A 22969-nucleotide genomic window follows, 5' to 3' on the forward strand; every position below is an offset into this window, starting at 1 on the left:
GGAAGATTTGTTAAGCCCTGCATACAGGCTATTGCAGTAGTCTAATCTTTATGTTATCAGTGCTACTACAACCGTCCGTCTGGCGCTCAGGGGAAGCAGGTCAAAGAATTTTCTGAGACCTCTAATGATATAAAAGCAATTTCCGGCCACTTCCCTTGCTTGCTGTTTGAAGGACAGTGTGTTATCAAATTTAATCCCCAGATTCCTTACTGCATTGATGGTATTCGGTGGGGCCTCTGCCTCCTTTGGCCACCAAGACTGAGGTGAGAAGCCGTTATTGGTTCCGAACGGCACAATTTCTGTTTTTGCGGAATTACATTTTAGGTGGTTGTTAGTCATCCATGAAAATGTTGCCGAAAGGCATTCTTTCAGGGTCAATTTACCATTGGTTATGTTTTTGTCAAGTATTAGTACCAGCTGGGAATCGTCGGCATATGCAATCGTACTAATACCGAAGGAAGAGATCAGTTTGATCAGGGGAACGATATAAAGGTTGAACAATGTGGGGCTCAGACTTGAGCCCTGCGGGACCCCTGTTTTCAACACTTTCTCCTCGGAGCAGAATTGGCCCAACACAGTGACCTGACACCTGTGTGCCAGGAAACTTCTGAACCATTCGAGAACGGTTCCCAATATGCCCGCATTAGCTAGGCGGTGTAAAAGGATAGCATGGGACACTGTATCGAATGCTGCAGAAAGATCTAACAGGATCAGGACCGCCTTCTTGCCCTGATCCAATGCAGCTCGAATGGTCTCAGTTGTGGACAGTAATGCAGATTTGGTTGAATGATGTGCCATAAAGCCAGCTTGACATGAATGGAGGATTTCATTCTCCTCCAAGAAAGCCATCAACTGTTTGTTGACACAGGATTCAGTCAGTTTACATAGGGCAGGTAGAAGCGAAATTGGGCGCAGATTTGTAAGTGTGGCCGGATCCTTCACGGCCTTCTTTTGCAGGGGCCTGACTGCTGCCACTTTCCATCGCAGGGGAATCTCACCTGATCGGAGGGATGAATTAATGATAGAATTTATTTCAGGATTGACCTCTCCTACTATTGCTTTCAGCAGAGTTGGGAGGGCAGGGGTCAAATGGACATCCTGACTTAATAGTGGATATCGCCTTATATGTGTCTTCCAAACTGATTGGGTTGAAAGTTTCCCAGCAGGGTTTGTGTCTGTTCATATTCGACTTGGCCTCTGACTCCTCTCTCTCAAACAGAGGAAAATCTTTCGTAATAGTATCTATTTTCTGTGTGAAATAATTGGCTATCTTATCACATAAGGTCTGTGAAGGTGGGATCTCTTGTGTCAGTACTTTAGGGTTTCTTGAACTATTTACAATTTTAAATATTTCTTTCTGTTTATTGCCTGTAGCTTCAATTTGGGACGTGTAATACTTGGCTTTTGCGCTTTTGATCGTGGCATGGTAGTGTCTCCTCCCCGTCTTGTATGCCCCTTTTTCTTTCTGCCCATAATAGCGTCGACACTTTCGCTCTAGGACTTTAACATTGCCCAACATTTCTTTCAGTACACTTGAGAACCAAGGTGCAGAATTCTTTTCTTTCCTAGGTTTGGATCTCGTCCCTGCAGTTGTTATCTTGTTACCTATCTCAGTCATCCAACCCTCAAATCTCTGATTATCAGTATGGATGTTCCCCGAAAGAGTGGGTTTACTCTCCTTTATCCAGTTGTGAAGGTCCGGTTGTTCTACAATTTCACCCCAGCAAGGTACGGGTTTGCCCTCTTGGTATTTCTCCTTTCTCTTTATCTCATTTCCCTCAGTCCTGAGGCTAAACTCAATGAATTTGTGGTCCATCCAGGTTTGTAAAACCGGCGATTCTATTTTCATCGCCTCTATATTGGAGCTGATGCAGTCGAGGATATGTCCTGCCGAGTGGGTAGGCTTTGAGATTTGCATCGTCAGCCCCAGAACCTGCAAGATTTCTTTAAAACTATAGACGTGTTGGTCATTTAGATCGTCCAAGTGCAGGTTTAGGTCTCCTAATATGGTGGAATTGGCGAACCCGAGAATCAGGTTGCCAAATACCTCCCCTATGCTTTCCAAGACTCCTGCCCTGAGGCTAGCAAGGACAGTGACTCCTGCCCTGAGGCTAGCAAGGACAGTGACTCCTGCCCTGAGGCTAGCAAGGACAGTGACTCCTGTCCTGAGGCTAACAAGGACAGTGACTCCTACCCTGAGGCTAGCAGGGACAGTGACTCCTACCCTGAGGCTAGCAGGGACAGTGACTCCGGCCCTAAGGCTAGCAAAGACAGTGAATTATACTCGGAGGCTAGCAGGGAATGTGACTCCTGCCCTGAGGCTAGCAAGGACAGTGACTCCTACTCTGTGACTAACAGGGACAGTGACTCCTGCCCTGAGGCTAGCAGGGACAGTGACTTCCGCCCTGAGGCTAGCAAGGACAGTGACTCCTGCCCTGAGGCTAGCAGGAACAGTGACTCCTGCCCTGAGCTGAGGCTAGCAAGGACAGTGGCTCCTGCCCTGAGGCTAGCAGGAACAGTGACTCCTGTCCTGAAGCTAGCAGGGACAGTGACTCCTACCCCGAGGCTAGCAGGGACAGTGCCTCCTGCCCTGAGGCTAGCAGGGGCAGTGGCAGGAACAGTGACTCCTGCCGCTAGCAAGGACAGTGACTCCTACTCTGAGGCTAGCAGGGAATGTAACTCCTGCCCTGGGGCTAGCTAGGACAGTGACTCCTGCCCTGAGGCTAGCAGGGAATGTGACTCCTGCCCTGAGGCTAGCAAGGACAGTGACTTCTGCCCTGAGGCTAGCAAGGACAGTGACTCCTGCCCTGAGGCTAGCAGGAACAGTAACTCCTGTCCTGAGGCTAACAGGGACAGTGACTTCGGCCCCGAGGCTAGCAGGGACAGTGACTCCTACCCTGAGGCTAACAGGGGCAGTGACACCTGCCCTGAGGCTAGCAGGGACAGTGACTTCTGCCCTGAGGCTAGCAAGGACAGTGACTCCTGCCCTGAGGCTAGCAGGAACAGTGACTCCTGTCCTGAGGCTAACATGGACAGTGACTTCTGCCCCGAGGCTAGCAGGGACAGTGACTCCTACCCTGAGGCTAGCAGGGACAGTGACTCCTGCCCCGAGGCTAGCAGGGACATTGACTCCTACCCTGAGGCTAGCAGGGACAGTGACTCTTGCCCTGAGGCTAGCAGGGACAGTGACTCCTAACTTGAGGCTAGCAGGGACAGTGACTCCTGCCCCGAGGCTAGCAGGGACAGTGACTCCTGTCCTGAGGCTAGCAGGGACAGTGACTCCTGCCCTGAGGCTAGCAGGGACAGTGACTCCTACCCTGAGGCTTGCAGGGACAGTGACTCCTGCCCCGAGGCTAGCAGGGACAGTAACTCCTGTCCTGAGGCTAGCAGGGACAGTGACTCCTACCCTGAGGCTAGCAGGGACAGTGACTCCTACCCCGAGGCTAGCAGGGACAGTGACTCCTGCCCTGAGGCTAGCAGGGGCAGTGGCCGGAACAGTGACTCCTGCCCCAAGGCTAGCAGGGACAGTGACTCCTGTCCTGACGCTAGCAGGGACAGTGAGTCCTTCCCTGAGGCTAGCAGGGACAGTGACTCCTGCCCTGGTGCTAGCAGGGACAGTGACTCCTGCTCTGAGGCTAGCAGGGACAGTAACTCCTGTCCTGAGGCTAGCAGGGTCAGTGACCCCTACCCTGAGGCTAGCAGGGACAGTGACTCCTGCCCCGAGGCTAGCAGGGACAGTGACTCCTGTCCTGAGGCTAACAGGGACAGTGACTCCTGCCCCGAGGCTAGCAGGGACAGTGACTCCTACCCTGAGGCTAGCAGGGATAGTGACTCCTGCCTTGAGGCTAGCAGGAACAGTGACTCCTGCCCTGAGGCTAGCAGGGAAAGTGACTCCTGCCCTGAGGCTAGCAGGGACAGTGACTCCTGCCCTGAGGCTAGCAGGGACTGTGACTCCTACCCTAAGGCTAGCAGGGACAGTGACTCCTGCCCCGAGGCTAGCAGAGACAGTGACTCCTGCCCTGAGGCTAACAGGGACAGTGACTCCTGCCCTGAGGCTAGCAGGGACAGTGACTCCTGGCTCGAGGCTAGCAGGGACTGTGATTCCTACCCTGAGGCTAGCAAAGAACAGTGACTCCTACCCTGAGGCTAGCAAGGACAGTGACTCTCGCCCTGAGGCTAGCAGGGACAGTGACTCCTGCCCTTCTCAGCTCACTGCTCTCCACTGTCCTTCCTGGCTCTGAATTGTGTCACAATACACAGAATCCTCTGACCTCAGCGCTTCCGGTTGCTGCTGCTCACCTGGGCAGGCCCGGTCTCCAGGTAACAACAAACATTGGCTCAGGATCAGCCTGCTGCAGCAGACCTCTCTCACACCAGGCTCTGTGCATGAGGCGCCTACCCCGGGATGCCGAGGAGACTCACCGCGCGCCTTGAGGCAGAGGTGAGGGGCGCTATACCTGGACCAGATCCGGGCAGGAAGGATGGACGCCCCAGAGGCCAAGGAGGCCTCGCCCCCTAAAACACAGGGATCCCAACAGCCACAGCCACAGCCAGAGCCGGCCTCCCACCCTCAGAAGCCCCCAAAGACCAAAATCAGCACCGAGCCCCCCACAGACTCCGAGGCTGGTGAGGACGAGACAGCATCCGAGGATACCGGAGAAGAGACAGGCGAGGAGACAGGAACGGAGACAGGAACGGAGACAGGAGGAGAGACAGGAACGGATACAGGAGCGGATACAGCAGGGGAGACAACACAGCAGTCAGCAGAGAAGCAGGCGGTAGAGGGAAAGAAAGATAGCTCAAAGAAACAAGTGGCAAGTAAGTATCCTGTACGTGTGTACTCACACGCGTGTGCAAATATACGTGTGTATGTGACGTGTCCACGACGTGTGCACAGTAGAAGACATATGTAATCTAAAGCCTTGAAACATCATAGTACATGTTACTGCCATGCACCGTTTACAGACCTAAGAAGTCACAAAGCTGAGGACACTAGTGGGAGCTATAAACAAGCACCGACAAAGCCAAATGTACACGATTGTTTTTAAAAAAATGAAAAAATATTTGTTGGTAATTGCAATATGTTTATCTGTGCGGCTTGGTGAGTTGGTGAATGTAAGAATGAGTAAAAGATTGAATGGACGGATAGATGGGTGGGTGTGGAGATGAATGAATGATTGGAGTGATGGATGAATGAGTGAACACATGGGTAAATGAATAGACGAACAAGCTCATGAATAAAAACTTAAGTGTGGGCATGATAAACATTTCATTCAGGCCTCAAGTCCTAAAAAAAAAGAAGTGGGGGGGACTCTCTAAGTGAGGCAGAAAGGGTGCGACATCACTGCGTGTGACATGACCGAAAGTGAAATTACAGCGTGTAATATCACAGGAAGTGACATCACGGCATGCAGGGGCGGATTGGCAAGGCGGGCATTCGGGCATGGGCCGAAGGGCCGGTGCCTCAGTGCACTCTGTGGGCCGGTTTTTTTCTCCCCTGTCCCAGTCCACAGAGAGTGGACTAGGAAAGGGGAGAAAAAAAACCGGCCCACAGAGTGCACGGAGACAGAGACAGAAAATGAAAGCAGCCTCGCTGTGCGGCCAGACAGCAATTGTCAGCTGTGGCCTCTCCTTCACCCCTACCCTGCCAAGCAATCAAGCTGAGGCTGGGCAGGGGTGATTGTTTGCAATAATCGGCCTCCCTGGGGGCCAGGTGTTTCTCAGGCCTTTGAGCCATTTGCACCTCGGCCCCCTGGCGCCCATGCAGCCCAGAAACGGTGTTAGTCTTAACACCTCGCCCACAGCCCTTCACATTCAGGGCAAAGTGGGCGAGGAAGAATGGGTCTTGCTGTGGGGGCCTGGTGATGTTTGGAATTTTTTTGTTTTATTTATTTATTTAGTTATGCGATTTTATATAGGGCGGACTTTACCCGAAGGTGTCAGAGCGCCTCACACAGCAATAATACATGAGGAGAAAATTATAAGTGGACAAATTACAAATGCAAACGTTAAGTTACATGAATCAAAAGTGACAATAGTGAGCAACCAAAATACAAGAGGAGCTAACGATGCATTACAGGAGGAAAAAGTGATATGTGTGCAGGTTACAAAAGCGTACAAAGTACAAGTAGAGGTATAATACTGCAATTAATGGCAGACACTCCAGCACAAGAACAAACGTTACATAGGCAATGGTGGCACGTGTGCAAGTATCTAAAGCAAACAAAAAGTGAGAGGTAGCGTACAGTGTGATGCCAGAGAAAAATGATGTGTGCAAGTTACAAAAGGGTACCATACACAGGTACAAGGGTAATACTACAGTAAATGGTAAATACTCAAACTGCCAGAACACACTGGGAAGGCACTTCCCATGCACCAGCTTCACCTCAGCCTCCCCCTTGGCTACCTGGCTACCGGGCTACCTTGGATGACCCAGAAAGCTGTGTTTTGTGCTCCCCTGCCAGGACATTTTCCCCAAGGCCTGAAGGGTTGATTAATTTACTAATTGCAGGGGCCTTACCTCGGTTCATGTGCTCCTGAGCTGAAGGTCTGGGGAGGGCTAAGTAGGTTGGTAATAGCAGGGGCTTTGCTGCTTTTCAGGTGCTCCTGTGCTGGAGGGCTGGAATAATTTTGTGACAAAAAGGGGCCTTGCTATTTTTTTTAGTTGCCCAGCATGTAGGCCATTGTCACCTGGCCCTGTGTCCTGTGCAAGAACAGTATCCTCCCACTTTCATTCCTTGTCTGTGCAAATGGTGTTTCCTGAAAGGACACGCCCCTTGAATGTGGGCCACGCCACTTAAATATGGGCCACGCCTCTTGAATGTGGGCCACTTTTTTCGTCAGTGCCCGGGCCGAATTGTGATCCCAATCCGACCCTGACGGCATGTGACATCGCATGTGGTGTCATAGGAAGTGACATTACAACCCATGACCTCATAGGAAGTGGCATCAGATCTTAAGACCTCACATTTGTTTAGCAGGTGTTAAGTAGGAGGAGTCGCACCACCAGTTACACGTCTTCTTGCTCCGGTCACCTCCCCACATCTGCTCCTTCAATCAAGGCACCGACCAAATGTTCTAGAATGGAAGATCATGATCGAGCCGTGAAGCAATGCATTTAAATATATAAAAAAAAAATAGCAAGAAAATGCATTTAAACATAAATACATAACACATCTTTCCCCTGGAATAAAAAAAAGATTTAAAAAAAACACAACAAAAAAAATCACTCTGCAAACTTGTCTATGGCAAAAGCAACCGAATCAGACAACCATCGGGGTTTTTAGGAGGACGCTCACTCGCTGACTCATTAGACTGACATTCAATAGGTTGATTGCGAACTTCGGGATCAAGTCCCTGTTTCTCCTTCCTCTAGGAAACCCTGCGAGGATCCATTTTTAGAATTCACTCCTCCGCGTTCATCACAGTCTCAACCACCACCACACTTCGCTTCATAAACGTTGTCTGCTTTAAGAACTGCTATTCTGGTTCGGTTCCACGCCCTGCCACCTGCAAGTCTTACTGCATTATTTAATACTTCTTTGACTTCAAAAGGACCCATATATTGGCTTTTCCCCATTCTTACCCCCCATTGTTTTTTCACCTTTACAAACATTCCAATATTGATCCTGTGTCACTTTTTGACCCCCTTTTTTGATCAAAATTCTGTTTGTTGATGATGTGTGTTCTAGCAATCCAATCCTTAACCACTTCTAAAACTATGGTAGAAGGCAGACTGGATTAGCCTAGCAGGATTACATTCATTCATGGGTAACCTACTTCTCATTCATTATTTCACAAGGGGAGCCCCCCTCATGTCATTTACTGTTATCCTGCACATCCAGACCGTTTGAGTGTGTGTGTCTCCCATCCGTTGCTGTCAACACCTGCAATTTGTATTGCACTTTTGAGCACCCTATTAAGTCTCTCGATAACACCATTGCCACTGGGATTATATGGAGAAGTGGTGCAATGAGTAACACCCACTCTTTTGAAATAACTCTTAGTTTTCCCAGAAAGGAACGGCGCCCCATTGTCTGTAATGAGACGCTCAGATCAACCTTCTTCTGTGAAAATGTCATCAAGACACATTAACACTGCATCAGTGTCCACCTCCTCTATCACTTGTATAGCAGCCACTGCCAAAAAAAGCATCAATGGCCGCAATGATGAACTTAGAATTGTGACCAACAGGGCCCATGATATCCATGGCAGTGGTGTCCCCAAGGATTCTCTGGAATGACATGGGGGATAGCACAACAATATATACTCAAACAAAATGCAATAAGAAAGAATGAGACAAAGATAACGACGGCCAATATTTTACAGATTGAGAAACAATTAGCTGATAATCTCAGAGCCGAGGTACTGAGTAGGTCAGACATTGCTCAACTGGAAAATAAACTTTTGACTTTGCGCTCAACTATTAAAAGTTCACTTAGGGAAAAAAATAGCTTTTAAGATACTTAAATATAAACTCTCTCAATATGAATGTGGAGATAGAGTAGGGAAGCTTTTGGCCTACAAAGCCGCTGACGATCGAGCATCAACGTTAATTAAATCTATAAAAGGCCCTAATGATATTTTATATTCGCAGCCTATACAAATTATGGAACAATTTGCTTCCTATTATGAAAAATTATACACTCCAGAGAGCAGGAATACAGAAGATCAGATCCAATCTTATATAAATGATAAACTTCCAGTAAAACAATATTTAGATCAGGAAAACCTTGATAAACTGGAAGAGAACTACCCTCTGGAAGAACTACGCTTAGCAGTGTTTTCTCTTCCTTCTAACAAGGCGGCGGGAGAAGATACACTCCCAGTTGAACTTTATAAAATTTGTGCAGACGAAATCTTACCCCTCTTTTGTTTAGTAGCCAATTCTATTAATGTTACAGGCAAGGGCCCGGAATCCTGGAAAACTGGTAAAATCATGTTCTTTCTGGAAGAAAAAAAAAACACCTACAGAATGCGGGTCGTACAGACCAATATCTTTAATAAATACCAATGCTAAGACTTACTCAAAGTTGCTATCAATACGACTGGCACCTCTTATGCCATATTTAGTAAATGAGAAACAACATGGTTTTGTAGTAGGGAGGGATACTACTACCCATGTTAACATGGCCATTACGGCTTTTGATGTGGCAGCAACTAATCTCACCCCACTCGGTATGATACTTCTAGACGCAGAAAAAGCGTTCGATCGAGTGGGGTGGGATTACTTGTGGAAGGTTTTGAAACAGTTCGGTATTAAAGAGCGGTTTCTTAGAAGCATACAGGCTTTATATAGGGATCCCAATGCTAAAATTAGTTATGCCGGGTCACTTTCACCAATATTTGCGATCTTAAGGGGGACTAGGCAGGGGTGTCCGCTTTCACCCCTGCTTTTCGCTCTCTCTATGGAACCCTTTATCAATGCCTTGCAAACCCAAGATAAGATAATACCAATACAACATGAACACAACATTCTTAAAATAACTGCATATGCAGATGATCTAGCTATTTATACTACAAATGTGGCAGATGCATCAATTGGAAATACAGAAGAAGAAAAAAACTTTGGAGTCATTTCAGGATACAAACTAAACCTTAATAAAACACAAATTATTATGAATTATCAAGCTAACTATGCAGTACCAGGACTTTGCAAATCAGCAGTGTATTTGGGGGTTAAAATTTCTTCTGACCAATGAAATAAATAGGTTAAATTATGACCCCTTACTAAAGGAAGTGACTACATTGCTCAAAAAATGGCATAAAATTCCACTTAATCTATTGGGCCGAATTAATCTGATTAAAATGAATATATTGCCTAAATTTTTATACCTTTTTCGTTCTATTCCATTGCGAGTTAACAATTTATTCTTTAGAAAACTAGACGGAATTTGTAGCAGTTTAATTTGGAGTTATAAAAAGGCTAGAAGGTCCATGGCTATACTAAAATTACCACCTGAAAGAGGAGGTTTGGACTTCCCGGACTTTAAAGCTTACTTTTTTGCATCATTTTTAGGCCGGCTTAGGAGTTTGCTAGACAAAAACCAACATTTCTTTTTCTATCAGTTTATGCTTGGCACTTATTCAAATCAATTCTTAGCAAGAGTGCAAGATCCTAACTATTTTAAGCGGGTAAAATGTAAGACCGCAAGAGATGCTGTACGTATTTGGAATTTGATTTTGACTTACTGTGACACTTCTTTTTTTCATACTGAACTACCACTTTGGGACAATCCTGGGCTTCCCGATATTTTTAGCGATAAGATGGGGAGGGACTGTGCTAATTACGGAATTAAGAAGCTAGGAGATCTGTATGGTTCAGAGGGCTTCTTACAGTTTTCAACTTTACAAATTTTGAATAACCTGCCCGTAGTAATGACATACAAATATATGCAAATTAAGGACTATTTGATACGGAAAATGAAGTTGAAAAAAATAAACAGTTCGGACATCTGGAGCTGTTTATACAGTACGAAAAAGAAGTCTCTAATTAGTGTGGGTTATAACTGTCTTAGTCAATACAAAGCGGATGACTGCCCAAGATTGTCGCTAAAATGGACTGCTGACTTAGGAATCAATGTGACATCACAGAATATTTCAAATGCTTTCGTTAATATTAATAAATTAGTCCATTCCTCTAGCTTGAAGCTACAACTATATAGGATGGTTAGCCAAATATACCATACTCCATTAAAAATATCTTAATGGTCACAAAATATTTTAAGCAGTGATCGTACAAAATGCCCTAAATGTGATCTGGGGCAGCAGATCTCACACATATGATCTATTCATGTCCCATACTTACTAAATACTGGCAAGAAATTGAAAATGTCTTACTTCAACAACAACTGATCAATACTCCAATCACTGCACCTATGGTATTATTATCTTTAAACCCTATGGGTATTAACAATAGGAGTTGGCTAAACATAGCTTTGTCCTGTGCGAGACTGGTTGTAGCCAGAGCCTGGATATCGCAGAATCCCCCTCATACGATCGAGTGGTGGAATCTGCTACATGAAATATACACTATGGAAAAGGCTCTTGCAAAGGGTAGAAGCTTAAAAGCTGTAGCTAAAATCGAAAAGATCTGGGTTAATTTTGTCTAATTTATAAAAGACCTAAGTTGTATTTTTTGCTTCATACTATACTATAGACTTATGTGGTTTTCTTCCTGATTTTTTAGAGAATGGCTTGCTTTTTATTTTTGATGTATACGCTGAATAATGATCTGTCCCTGTAATGATTGAAAACATTATTTCTTTACTTGTATGTTTAAGAATATTTATTGTATATTTGGACTTGCTTGTCAAATAAAAAATTTTAAAAGCAAAAAAAAAAAGGAATGACATGATCTCCCACGTTAGGCTTTAAGGTTTTAGGAGACATCAGAGTTTGCACAAACAACACAATTCCTGACTTGGCGTTCCACAAAAATGTCAACACCGGGCCACCAGAACCCTCTGTTTACAGATTGCTTAGTTCTGATAATACCACTGTGTCCTTCGTGACCACGTTGGACCCCACTTCGTCTTAAACCATTGGGAGGTATAACACTGTCGCTTCTTCTGACAACACCCTCAGTACAAGACAACGCATCACGTACTTCCCAGAAACACCTGAGTTCCAATCCGGTTCAATTCTTCTTGGGCCACCCACACATGATACATCTTTCTACATCCTGTAGTACTTTGTCCTTAGCGAATTCCTCACTCCAAACCTTTTTCTCAATAGGCATGGTCCCTTCATCATGCTCTAACGCTCATCCCATTCCTTACAAATGTCTTCTTTGATAGCTAAGGGCACCCTGGCCAAAAAATCAGCTGTGACATTGTCTTTTCCTGGCTACACTATGTTGTGGATAAAACCCTGTAATCTCATGAGCGAGCCTTCTAGCAATGCGTGAGACGCCTTGAATATACCTCCTGTGGTGGGCACGCGTACTAAGGGTTTATGGTCACTCCTTCTACTACATTCCTTGCCCCAAATGAAGACTCTGAAATGTTCTCGCGCCCACACCCACGCAGGGGTTTCCCTTTCAATAGTAGAGTTGTTCCCCCCGCAGCTGTGCGTTCCCTGGACGCTGGAGCTATAATGTCCTCTTTCACACATTCAGACCTTTGCGCCAATACAGCAACCACACCTTGGACCCCGCATCAGTGGTAGTGATGCGTGAGAGTAGAGGATCAGAACCACAGAGAGTTGTCGCTTCACAGATCGTTTTTCTCACATCTTGAAACTCTTTCTCACACTCATCACACCAAACAAACGTGTTCTTGTTCTTTGCCAATTGTCTAACGCTAAATGTTCTGCATGAGAAATGCTGCACATACCTGGAATAGAATTCACTTAGAACTCTATAAAGTGTGAATACTGCTTCCTCCTGATGGAGCAGTGGAGTATACTTATCAATACTTGGCGAGCTTGGTGGAGCTGTGGAAGAATGGTGGAAGGGAAAAGGGTGACACGAAGTAACAATGAGGGGGGCGGCATAAAGAACACCTCAAGGGTTGATCTTTCTGTAGGTGGAAAAGAAAGCTCATGACAAGGCAGGGGAAGAAATGACAGCTGGACCTGAAGAAGGAAGGAGAGCCATCATGGCACCCCGAGAGCCTGGCCACCGGGGCCAGTGCAAGCAGGCGGGAACAAGAAGGACTTGCAATATTGGAAAATTAACCTGATATTGTTAGTAAATCATTTTAAGGTGATAATATCATTTTGCAAAAGGGAGGAGGGACAGAGTGAGAGATGGGCATTGATAATGGGTGATGGAGAGGGGTCTGCAAGTTATTCTAAGAATAGATGTTAGAATGCATAGAGGGTGCAGCTGAGCCCAGGTTATAACAATAAGATCTCTGCTTGCTTCCAACAAGGCAGCCTTTCCCCCCCAAGCACAGGAGTGTAGCTTGTGGTCCGTCCAGCACAGGGGGCAGAGCTCACTCACAGGGAAGGGAGGAGCCATCAGCCTGAGGCACAGGGGGAGGGGCGGGTATATTAGTGCAAAACACTAAGGGCCTCATTTATGAAGGCCTTCCGCCACTGGTACGTCTCTTTTTCCCATTTTAAAAGTGACGCACCGGCAGCGCAAGACCTTCATAAATAAGGCCCTAAGTGGCAGCAGATGGTCTGTGGATGACAAAGGTATGACAATGATCTGGAAAGGTGGTGTTTGTTCTGATGTGGATGAAATGTTCTGAAGGCGCTCGGCACACAAGCACCCCTCAGATGCATCCCTTCGCAGAGGCCCAAAAATAATATCGGGAAGAGCAATGCGGTAGCTGTGTCTGGGGAGGAGCCGGGTCATCACAAAAGAAGAAAGAGGACTACTTTGTGGCAGATGTGGACATTGTGCACTGATCAATGCTGTCACTCATCGTTCAGTGGAACCAATGCCTGAAGTGGGCGGGCCTTCTATCCGAAGCTGTAGACTGGTGTCAGCAGAAGCAAAATGTGAGTGACACTGCAACTGGCCAATGGATGAAGAGGGCTGAGAGAAAGCCCCTAAATTAATGTATGTATATATATCATTATTACAAATATTTTTCCAAGAGCAAAAGAGCTTGGATAATGTGTAATAAACGGAGACCTAATAAAAAGAAGCACTTTCATACTTGAACCAAATCTATGCCTTAGACTATGTTTTTAGGTCTCGTCTGAGACAGTGCATGCGCTGTCTCTTCGAGACATTTAGTAAGTGGCTTTTAAAAGTGCCCCCAGAGGCTTTTACTGGACTCCAGCTTGCATTCACGAGCGTGTGCACGTGCACAGCTACCATCTGTCTTTTTATTGCTGTAATCATGCTCCTCTGCTCGCACTCCCCCATCCCTTCTCCCCCTCCCTCTTCCTCAGTTTCATTTGGTGTCTTCTATTGCTGTGAATGCTCCCCTGCTCGAACTCCCCCCTCCCTTCTCCCCCTCCCTCTTTGTCAGTTTCATTTGTGTCTTCTAAGCTGTGAATACTCCTGCTTCGACCAGGCACACACACCATCAGTCATCAGTGCACGCTTTTATCAGGCACACACATCACCAGCCGTCAGTGCACGCTTTCATCAGGCACACACACCCCCAGCCGTCAGTGCAAGCTTCCACCTGGCACACACACCACCAGCCGTCAGTGCACGCTTCCACCAGGCACACACACCACCAGCCATCGGTGCACGCTTCCACCAGGCACACACACCACGAGCCGTCATTGCACGCTTCCACCAGGCACACACACCACCAGCCGTCAGTGCACGCTTCCACCAGGCACACACACCATCAGCCGTCAGTGCAAGCTTCCACCAGGCACACACACCACCAGCCATCGGTGCACGCTTCCACCAGGTACACACACCACCAGCCGTCAGTGCACGCTTCTACCAGGCACACACACCACCAGCCATCGGTGCATGCTTCCACCAGGTACACACACCACCAGCCGTCGGTGCACGCTTCCACCAGGCACACACACCACCAGTCATCGGTGCAAGCTTCCACCAGGCACACACACCACCAGCCGTCAGTGCATGCTTCCACCAGGCACACACACCACCAGCCGTCAATGCACGCTTCCACCAGGCACACACACCACCAACCATCGGTGCACGCTTCCACCAGGTACACACACCACCAGCCGTCGGTGCACGCTTCCACCAGGCACACACACCACCAGTCATCGGTGCAAGCTTCCACCAGGCACACACACCACCAGCCGTCAGTGCACGCTTCCACCAGGCACACACACCACCAGTCATCGGTGCAAGCTTCCACCAGGCACACACCACCAGCCGTCAGTGCACGCTTCCACCAGGCACACACACCACCAGCCATCGGTGCACGCTTCCACCAGGCACACACACCACCAGCCATCGGTGCACGCTTCCACCAGGCACACACACCACCAGCCATCATTGCACGCTTCCACCAGGCACACACACCACCAGCCGTCATAGCACGCTTCCACTAGGCACATACACCACCAGCCATCGGTGCATGCTTCCACCAGGCACACACACCATTAGCCATCGGTGCACGCTTTCACCAGGAACACACACGACCAGCCGTCGGTGCATGCTTCCACCAGGCACACACCACCAGCCGTCGGTGCATGCTTCCACCAGGCACACACCACCAGCCGTCTGTGCACGCTTCCACCAGGCACACACACCACCAGTCATCGGTGCAAGCTTCCACCAGGCACACACCACCAGCCGTCAGTGCACGCTTCCACCAGGCACACACACCACCAGCCATCGGTGCATGCTTCTACCAGGTACACACACCACCAGCCGTCGGTGCACGCTTCCACCAGGCACACACACCACCAGTCATCGGTGCAAGCTTCCACCAGGCACACACATCACCAGCCGTCAGTGCATGCTTCCACCAGGCACACACACCACCAGCCGTCAATGCACGCTTCCACCAGGCACACACACCACCAGCCATCGATGCACGCTTCCACCAGGTACACACACCACCAGCCGTCGGTGCACGCTTCCACCAGGCACACACACCACCAGTCATCGGTGCAAGCTTCCACCAGGCACACACCACCAGCCGTCAGTGCACGCTTCCACCAGGCACACACACCACCAGCCATCGGTGCACGCTTCTACCAGGCACACACACCACCAGCCATCGGTGCACGCTTCCACCAGGCACACACACCACCAGCCATCATTGCACGCTTCCACCAGGCACACACACCACCAGCCGTCATAGCACGCTTCCACTAGGCACATACACCACCAGCCATCGGTGCATGCTTCCACCAGGCACACACACCATTAGCCATCGGTGCATGCTTCCACCAGGCACACACCACCAGCCGTCTGTGCACGCTTCCACCAGGCACACACACCACCAGCCATCAGTGCAGCAGGCAGGCTCTTCTCAGAGTTTCTTTGTAAATATGTGTTCGAGGCCTGGGAGGGAGTGGGACGAGTTTCCTTAAACCATGCTGAGTATGCAGGTGCAGTGCATGAACTCCTGTGTGAGTCATGCTGCCTGGGGCTCACTCACTCCACACTTGTAAATTGCGCCTGCACCAGGCTTTCTCTCATTTGCAAAGTGCGGCGCATGCACACAGCTAGGCAGCCCCCACACCCCCAGGAATGACTGCTTCCTACAACCAAAACGGAAACAACATTCAGAGCAATGAAAACAAGTTCATTTGATGCAAAGAACTGTTAACAAAAAAAATGTGCAGCTATTTTAGATCTGGCAACTTAAACAAAACAGCAACAAAAAAACAAACAAGCATTGTCATAGCCAATAGGTCTCGCTTTCTGGACCCTATAAGTATTTAGTTATGCAGCAGAATATCCTTGGTGCAACAACACCAACTGTTGCATGGCTAAACACTTATAAGGTCCCAAATGCAAGACCTATTGGCTATGCCAAAGCTTGTTTCCAGGTGCAATTGTAAATTCTGTACGGATTGGACTGTTGAGTAAAATAAACATTAATAGAATGCATGAATTTGCCAGTGTTTAGGAGTGCAGGGCACAGGAATTGGCTCAAACTGCTTTTATTGCTCTCCCTGTCTCTTGGCTGGAGTAGCTTAGGCAGAGACGAGCGTATCTGGCATTCCAATAATTTGGTAGAGTTGGTCTTTTTTAAAGGCCATAAGTCTGTCTGCTGAGCAGTGATGATGCATGGTTTGCTGCTGGTGCCAGAAACGCTGTATCTTACAGCCTGATTCATCATAGACCCGTTTTGCGAGTCTATAATAGCGATTCATAAGGAATCGCTATTACAGACTCGCAAAACGGGATTCATGTAGGAATCGCAAAAAGATTTGCGATTCCTACACAATCCTTATTTGCGACTAGCAAATTGCTTATCGCAAATAAGGAATACTCCGCATTCATTCCTATGGGCAAAAGGCCCATAGGAATGAATGGGGAGTATTCCTTATTTGCGATTAGCAATTTGCTAATCGCAAAATAAGATAGTGATTTAAAGGGTGCCAGGGGTGTCCAAAGGACACCCTGTAGCACCCCTTAAATGCAAATTGAAACAGGTGTTGCGCACACACATGACCAAAGGACATGTGTGTGTGCAACATGCAACTTTGAAAAATGCTTTTAAAAGCATTTTTCTAAGTTTTCGCTATTTACCACGAGGTTTGACCGCGCGGTAAATAGCGGGCCGAAATTGCGAATTCGCAATTTTTTAATGGATGATGAATTGCATTTAAGGAATCTCAAATAGAGATTCTTTAAATGTCATTCCTCGCAAAATTGCGACATCGCTATTACCGATTTTTGCATTTGGGATGATGAATCCCAAATGCAAAAATAGAGCTTTGCGAGCCGATTTCGGCTTGATGAATCAGGCTGTTAGTAACACCTCTTCATGGCTCCTCCCATTGCCTAGCTCCAACTCTTAGTGTGCGCTAGCTGAAAAGCAGTGCCCGCCAACCGGAAAGCGACGCCTACCACGTCACCACCATCACCTCACTTCATTATTATTAAAGTGCAACGAAAACAAGAGCGACCCTAATGTCCATGTGAACAAGAGTAGCAAGTTAATTTGGAACAAGTATTCAAATGGAACTCATTTAAATATTTTCTTTTTAGTGACACAGAGTTCTCTGTGTGGACGTAATCTTTATCAGCATTTAAATTCAAATGTTTGTGACAGAATTTTCCTGTCAATACGAACAGCCAGTAACTTGTGGTATAATCCAATTCAGCCTAACCAAATTATATTTTGTAAGAAAAATACATTATGCAGCCGTAACATTCATAATGATGTGAGTGATCGAAGGGTTTTGAAAAAGAAGAGCAAACCCCAAGTGAGAATGACCTGAGCAGACTTTACATCTGCTCCCCACGTCTGCCTTTACTCTGCCCCCAGGCCATTTGGGGCTGGTTTAGGGTTTGATGGACAGAGTAGCAGTAGACAGGGTGGGGTAGGACTTTCTGTCCCCACCCGGTCTCTACTCTGCCCACCCGATTTAGAGATGCCCACCAGCCCGCGGACATGTCTGTACATTTAGCAGACACCACCATGCACAATTCACAGCATTTCAAGGTACGGTTACATATGTAGGAAAAGTAATTCAATGCATACAACGTCTAGAGGCGTGGGTTAATGTACAGATGGGGGGGTTAGGACGGATGCTGGAGGATGACTACATTTACTCCACAGACATAGTTGAGGTAACAGATTTGTATGAAGAAGTGGTGAGTTAGGACAATTCTTGAAAAATGAGGCATTCTTGGATGGGGAAGCAGATGGGGTGAGCGAGACGCCAGAAGAGTTGACTTATTCAACCTGCCATCATCCCTGGTAGAGAACAAGGCCTCAGGGGAGAGGTGGCCTGTGTAAATGAAAAGAGAAGGACCTGAATGGTGCAAGTGGGGGGTTGGGCTGTAGCTAGGAGGTTTTCACTGGCTGAGCATCGGTAGTGATGTGGCACGTAATGAGGGAGATTAAAGAGATTTTAGTTTGGAGATGTGCTGTTTTTGGCTCTGAAAACTAGGACCAGAAGCTTGCATAAAGCTGTTTTTAGACAACAACTATCATGGGTGGTATTGTGAGATAGAAGAATGTCTGCAATATAAATAATTCTTGTTGCAAAGTTGGGAACTTTATCCAGTGGTGTCAAGAAATTTCGTGGATATCTACAGGCACCAGCTTACACAGGCTGCATTGGCAGGCTTGTAGTTCCATTTTGCATGCCCTCTCATGGGTGGCATCATACATGTTGCAGCCCATGGGAGGCCTCTGGGGTACCTATGCCCTAGGTACATGTGTACCATACACTAGGGACTGACAAAGGTACCCCAGTATCCAATCTGGAGTGTACCTAAGTATATGCATAACATTTTAAGGAGAAAACAGATAGACTGGAGTCCTGATTAGCAAGATCCCAGTCAGACCAGTCAAAAACAGTATAACATCAAGCAAAAAGTGGGGGTAACCTTAAGAAGCAGATCCTACTTTCCTACAGTCCTACACTGACTCAACTCCTTGTTACCTAGCACCTCCCTTCCAGTGACCTCATCGGGGATCTATCACATACCAATGCACTGCATCTCCTACTATCTCCTGATGAAATTGTATCTTCACCAAATATAACCTAAAACACCTCAGCAAACAAACTGCTCAAATCAAACACTGAAACACTGTTCCTAGATTCCTACTTCTGCTGCAGTAATCTATACTACTATTATAAAGAGAGAACTTGCACCTTTGGGCAAGGTAAACTCGAAAACTACACCACCAATCTGAACACCCAAGACATCTTAGAAAACCTCAGGGCAAGCAGAAGGACATAGGCTACATAAAAATAAAAAAAAACGTTCTTTAAAATATTTACAAATAAAAATAAAGTAGTCCCTTGCAAGTAGCGCCTGCCGCGACGTATGCGTGAGGGGAGTAGCGTCACAGCAACAGGAAGAGCGAGGACATGAGTAGCGTCTGCGTGAGGGGAGGAGCGGAGTGCAACAGCAATACAGAGCGGTGAAAGCGGAGGAGCAGTGGCAGCGTGGGGAGGTAAGTCGGGACCTGGGGGGTAGGGTTTACAATGCCGAGGCGGGAGACTCGAGGCGCGAGGCGGAAGGCGCTATGCTCATTGCAAAATGCAAAATGCTCAATGTCGGGTCCGGTCGGGCGGGGGGCGGCAGGCGGCGGGCTCAAAGCGGGAGGCGGGAGGCGGTATAGCGGGTCAGCATTTCATCTTTCCGACATCGATGCATTAATTTTGAGCATCATTAAATTTTGTGGAATGTAAGTCAAAACACAACATATTCAATACCAAACATCCTTCCTAGCAAGACGGCTCTGTGACGACTCCGAATCCCGATGTGGCCAACTCAGCCTTAAATCTTTTCAGGGTCGATATATTTCAGGACCGTTGAATTTGTGACATTAACACCTGTTATTTGCGGTGTTGAAACCCAACGATTACGCTATTAAATGCGATCAAAATGCAGTTATTGTTATTGCAAACACAGCCTCCTGCCTGGGAATGGCTGCCCCGCTCAGCCAGGGCCTGCGGGACCTGCCCCTGGAAGGGGATATTTAGAGCTGTCTGGTGCCCTCTGACTCCGAGGCGGTGTAAATCGTCTGCACTGTGTTGTGCACACAATGGGCCCCGCGCTCTGATTAATCGCCCCTTCCTCTTCATGTGGAAGCTAGGAAAGCAGGGACTCGCATCCTCACACAGGCTGCTAATGATATGGGGCCCCACCCAGGGAACCAGGGCATCCGAGGCCCTGCCACCTCATCCTCCGCCCATGGCATTAACCCTTCGCTCGCCATGTCAGTGCCCCGAACACCTAAGGGCACGGGAGGGGGCCAGGAAAGGGAGAGGCGGGCATTCTTGGAAAGCTGCGAAGGGACTTGCATTCTCAACATGATGCCCGCTGTCTGTCTGTCTGTATGCCCCTGGACAGAAAAGTTCGTAATGGGATGCTCCTGGTAGTGCTCTGCGTAAAGTGGGAGCAATGTGTAGAGAAACTCCACATCGGAGGTTCAACCTTCTGCGAGAGAACTAAGATTTCTGCCCCAGGCAACGCTGGGGCGGGCTGCTAGTGGTTAGATAATCAACAATGTAATATTTTTACCAACCGTTGCGCTCAATGGAGGAAAGCCTTACCCGCCGTACTTAAAGTCACCTCTACCAAGAAGATTCCCAATGGCTTCAAACTTACTGTGATAGTGATGCCGGTCACAACCTCTACTATTCACGATTCCCCCACCTCCTTAGATGTGACAAGTCCCCTCCATAACAGTGCCCTCCCCACAGAGCATTTAGACAAGATTTACCAACCATCTTCCGATCCCCAAACCCTCCTCCCACCTAACGCACAAACAATATAGCGCCACACAGTAACTGCCCAAAAGCCCATCTCCAAGTCCCAGAGCTTCCCCAAACCTCTAGTATTCCCCCTCACCCCTCTCACTTATCCCCCTAATCAACTCAACAATACCTCCACTCTCCAATCAACACTCAATGACATAAAAAACATAATTACACCTCATGAGGGCTGACATACAGAACCAACATCATATTACTTCTAAGTTAGAAAATAAGGTTTTGTACCACAAAAGCAGAACAGGACCGAGAACAGCCAACAGTCTACTACCCGATCAGTCGACTCCATTGCACATACCAGGTTCGCTCCACTTAAATCGAGCTGTAAACCGCAGTGTATTGGTTAAATGAAAGAAGAACCACACAATAGTTATAAAAATATGTATTTATTATTATAACACACCTTAAATACCTTACTGTATCTGCTACACACAGATAAACACAAAGCACACAATACTGTAGCACAGAAACAAACGCAAGTAGCACTAGTACACAGTGTGCTTCAGGGGGAGACCAAACCATATACTAAATTAGTGGTATAAAAACCAAGACTAGAGTCAAGACAGTGTGTAGAGGTTGTACAATCGCTGGGACACCATGGAACCACCCAAGGTGAGTAAGGAGGGACTCCGCAGAGGATGAGTGATGGTGAGAACATGACTGCATGCTACATACAAACTAAAAGATGCCACATAACTATGAGTGAAAGTAGCGGCAAGAATAAGGCACATCCACATCAAAAGAACAGTCAAGTTCAAGTTCCCGAATTTATATAGCGCACTACTCACCCAGAGGGTCTCAAGGCGCTTGGGGATGGGGTTCATTATTTATCGAATAGCCAGGTTTTAAGTTCTTTTCTGAAGGAGATGTGGTTCTGTGTAAGGCGGAGGTGGGTGGGGAGTGAGTTCCAGGTCTTGGCCGCCAAGTAGGAGAAGGATCTACCTCCCATGGTGGATCTTTGGATGTGCGGGATTGCGGCGAGGCCTTGATCGGAGGATCTTTATTGGCGGGTGGGTGTGTAGAGGGCTAGTCGAGTGTTGAGGCATTCGGGCCCTAGCTTGTAGAGGGCCTTGTGTGCGTGGGTGAGGAGAGGGAATGTTATTCTCTTGTTGACGGGGAGCCAGTGGAGGTCTTTCAGGTGGCCGGTAATGTGATTTTGGCGAGGGATGTCCAAAATGAGTCTCGCTGATGCGTTTTGGATACGTTGGAGTTTTTTCAGTAATTTGGCTGTAATTCCGGCGTAGAGGGTGTTTCCGTAGTCCAGTCAACTCGTGACTAGTGCGTGGGTGACAGTTTTTCTTGTCTGGGAGGGGATCCAACGGAAGATTTTTTTGAGCATACGAAGTACGTTGAAGCAGGAGGATGAGACGGCGTTGACTTGTCTGGTCATCGAGAGTGAGGAATCTAGGATGAAGCCCAGGTTGCATGCGTGATCTGTGGGTGTGGGTGCTGTGCCCAGAGCCGAAGGCCACCATGAGTCGTCCCAGGCAGAGGGGGATGATCCTAGGATGAGCACCTCCGTTTTGTCTGAGTTGAGTTTTACGCGGCTGGTTTTCATCCATTCGGCAAATTCTTTCATACCTTCGTGAAGATTGGTTTTGGCGGAGTTAGGGTCTTTGGTGAGGGAAAGGATCAGCTGGGTATCGTCAGCGTAGGGGATGATGTTAAGGTTGTGTTGACGCACGATGGATGCGAGTGGACTCATGTAAACGTTGAAGAGGGTGGGACTGAGTGATGATCCTTGTGGTACACCGCAAATGACTTCGGTAGCCTCTGATTTGAATGGGGGAAGTCGTACTCTCTGGGTTCTTCCGGCGAGGAAGGAGACGATCCAGTCCAACGCTTTTCCTTGTATTCCGATATTGTTGAGGCGTTGTATGAGGGTGCTATGACAGACTGTGTCGAAGGCGGAGGAGAGCTCGAGTAGAATGAGGGCCACTGTTTCTCCGTTGTCCAGTAGTGTTCGGATGTCGTCTGTGGCTGCGATGAGGGCGGTTTCGGTGCTGTGTTTGGCTCGAAAGCCGTTCTGTGAGGGATCGAGGGAGTTGTTGGCTTCGAGGAAGGCCGCGAGTTGGCTATTGACGGCTTTCTCGATGACTTTTGCCGGGAAAGGGAGGAGGGATATTGGGCGGTAGTTTTTGAGTTCAAAGGG

General features: G+C 47.8%; 1 protein-coding gene across 3 annotated transcripts in view; it reads left to right on the forward strand.

Moving 5' to 3' along the window:
* Nucleotides 1-4322: 4322 nt before the first annotated feature.
* Nucleotides 4323-22969, forward strand: part of FAM221B (family with sequence similarity 221 member B) — a 131741-nt gene continuing 113094 nt past the window's right edge. For 2 of the 3 annotated variants that reach the window (XM_086949193.1, XM_086949192.1), the window contains exon 1: nt 4346-4818. In XM_086949193.1, the coding sequence (XP_086805319.1) occupies nt 4482-4818 (337 nt within the window). In that variant the 5' untranslated portion in view covers nt 4346-4481. Of the gene's footprint in view, nt 4819-22969 lie in introns of all 3 variants that reach the window. The other variant, XM_086949191.1, reaches the window with a different exon arrangement.

The sequence above is a fragment of the Lissotriton vulgaris genome, unplaced genomic scaffold (assembly GCF_964263255.1).
Source record: "Lissotriton vulgaris unplaced genomic scaffold, aLisVul1.2 SCAFFOLD_1743, whole genome shotgun sequence".
Taxonomy (NCBI): domain Eukaryota; kingdom Metazoa; phylum Chordata; class Amphibia; order Caudata; family Salamandridae; genus Lissotriton; species Lissotriton vulgaris.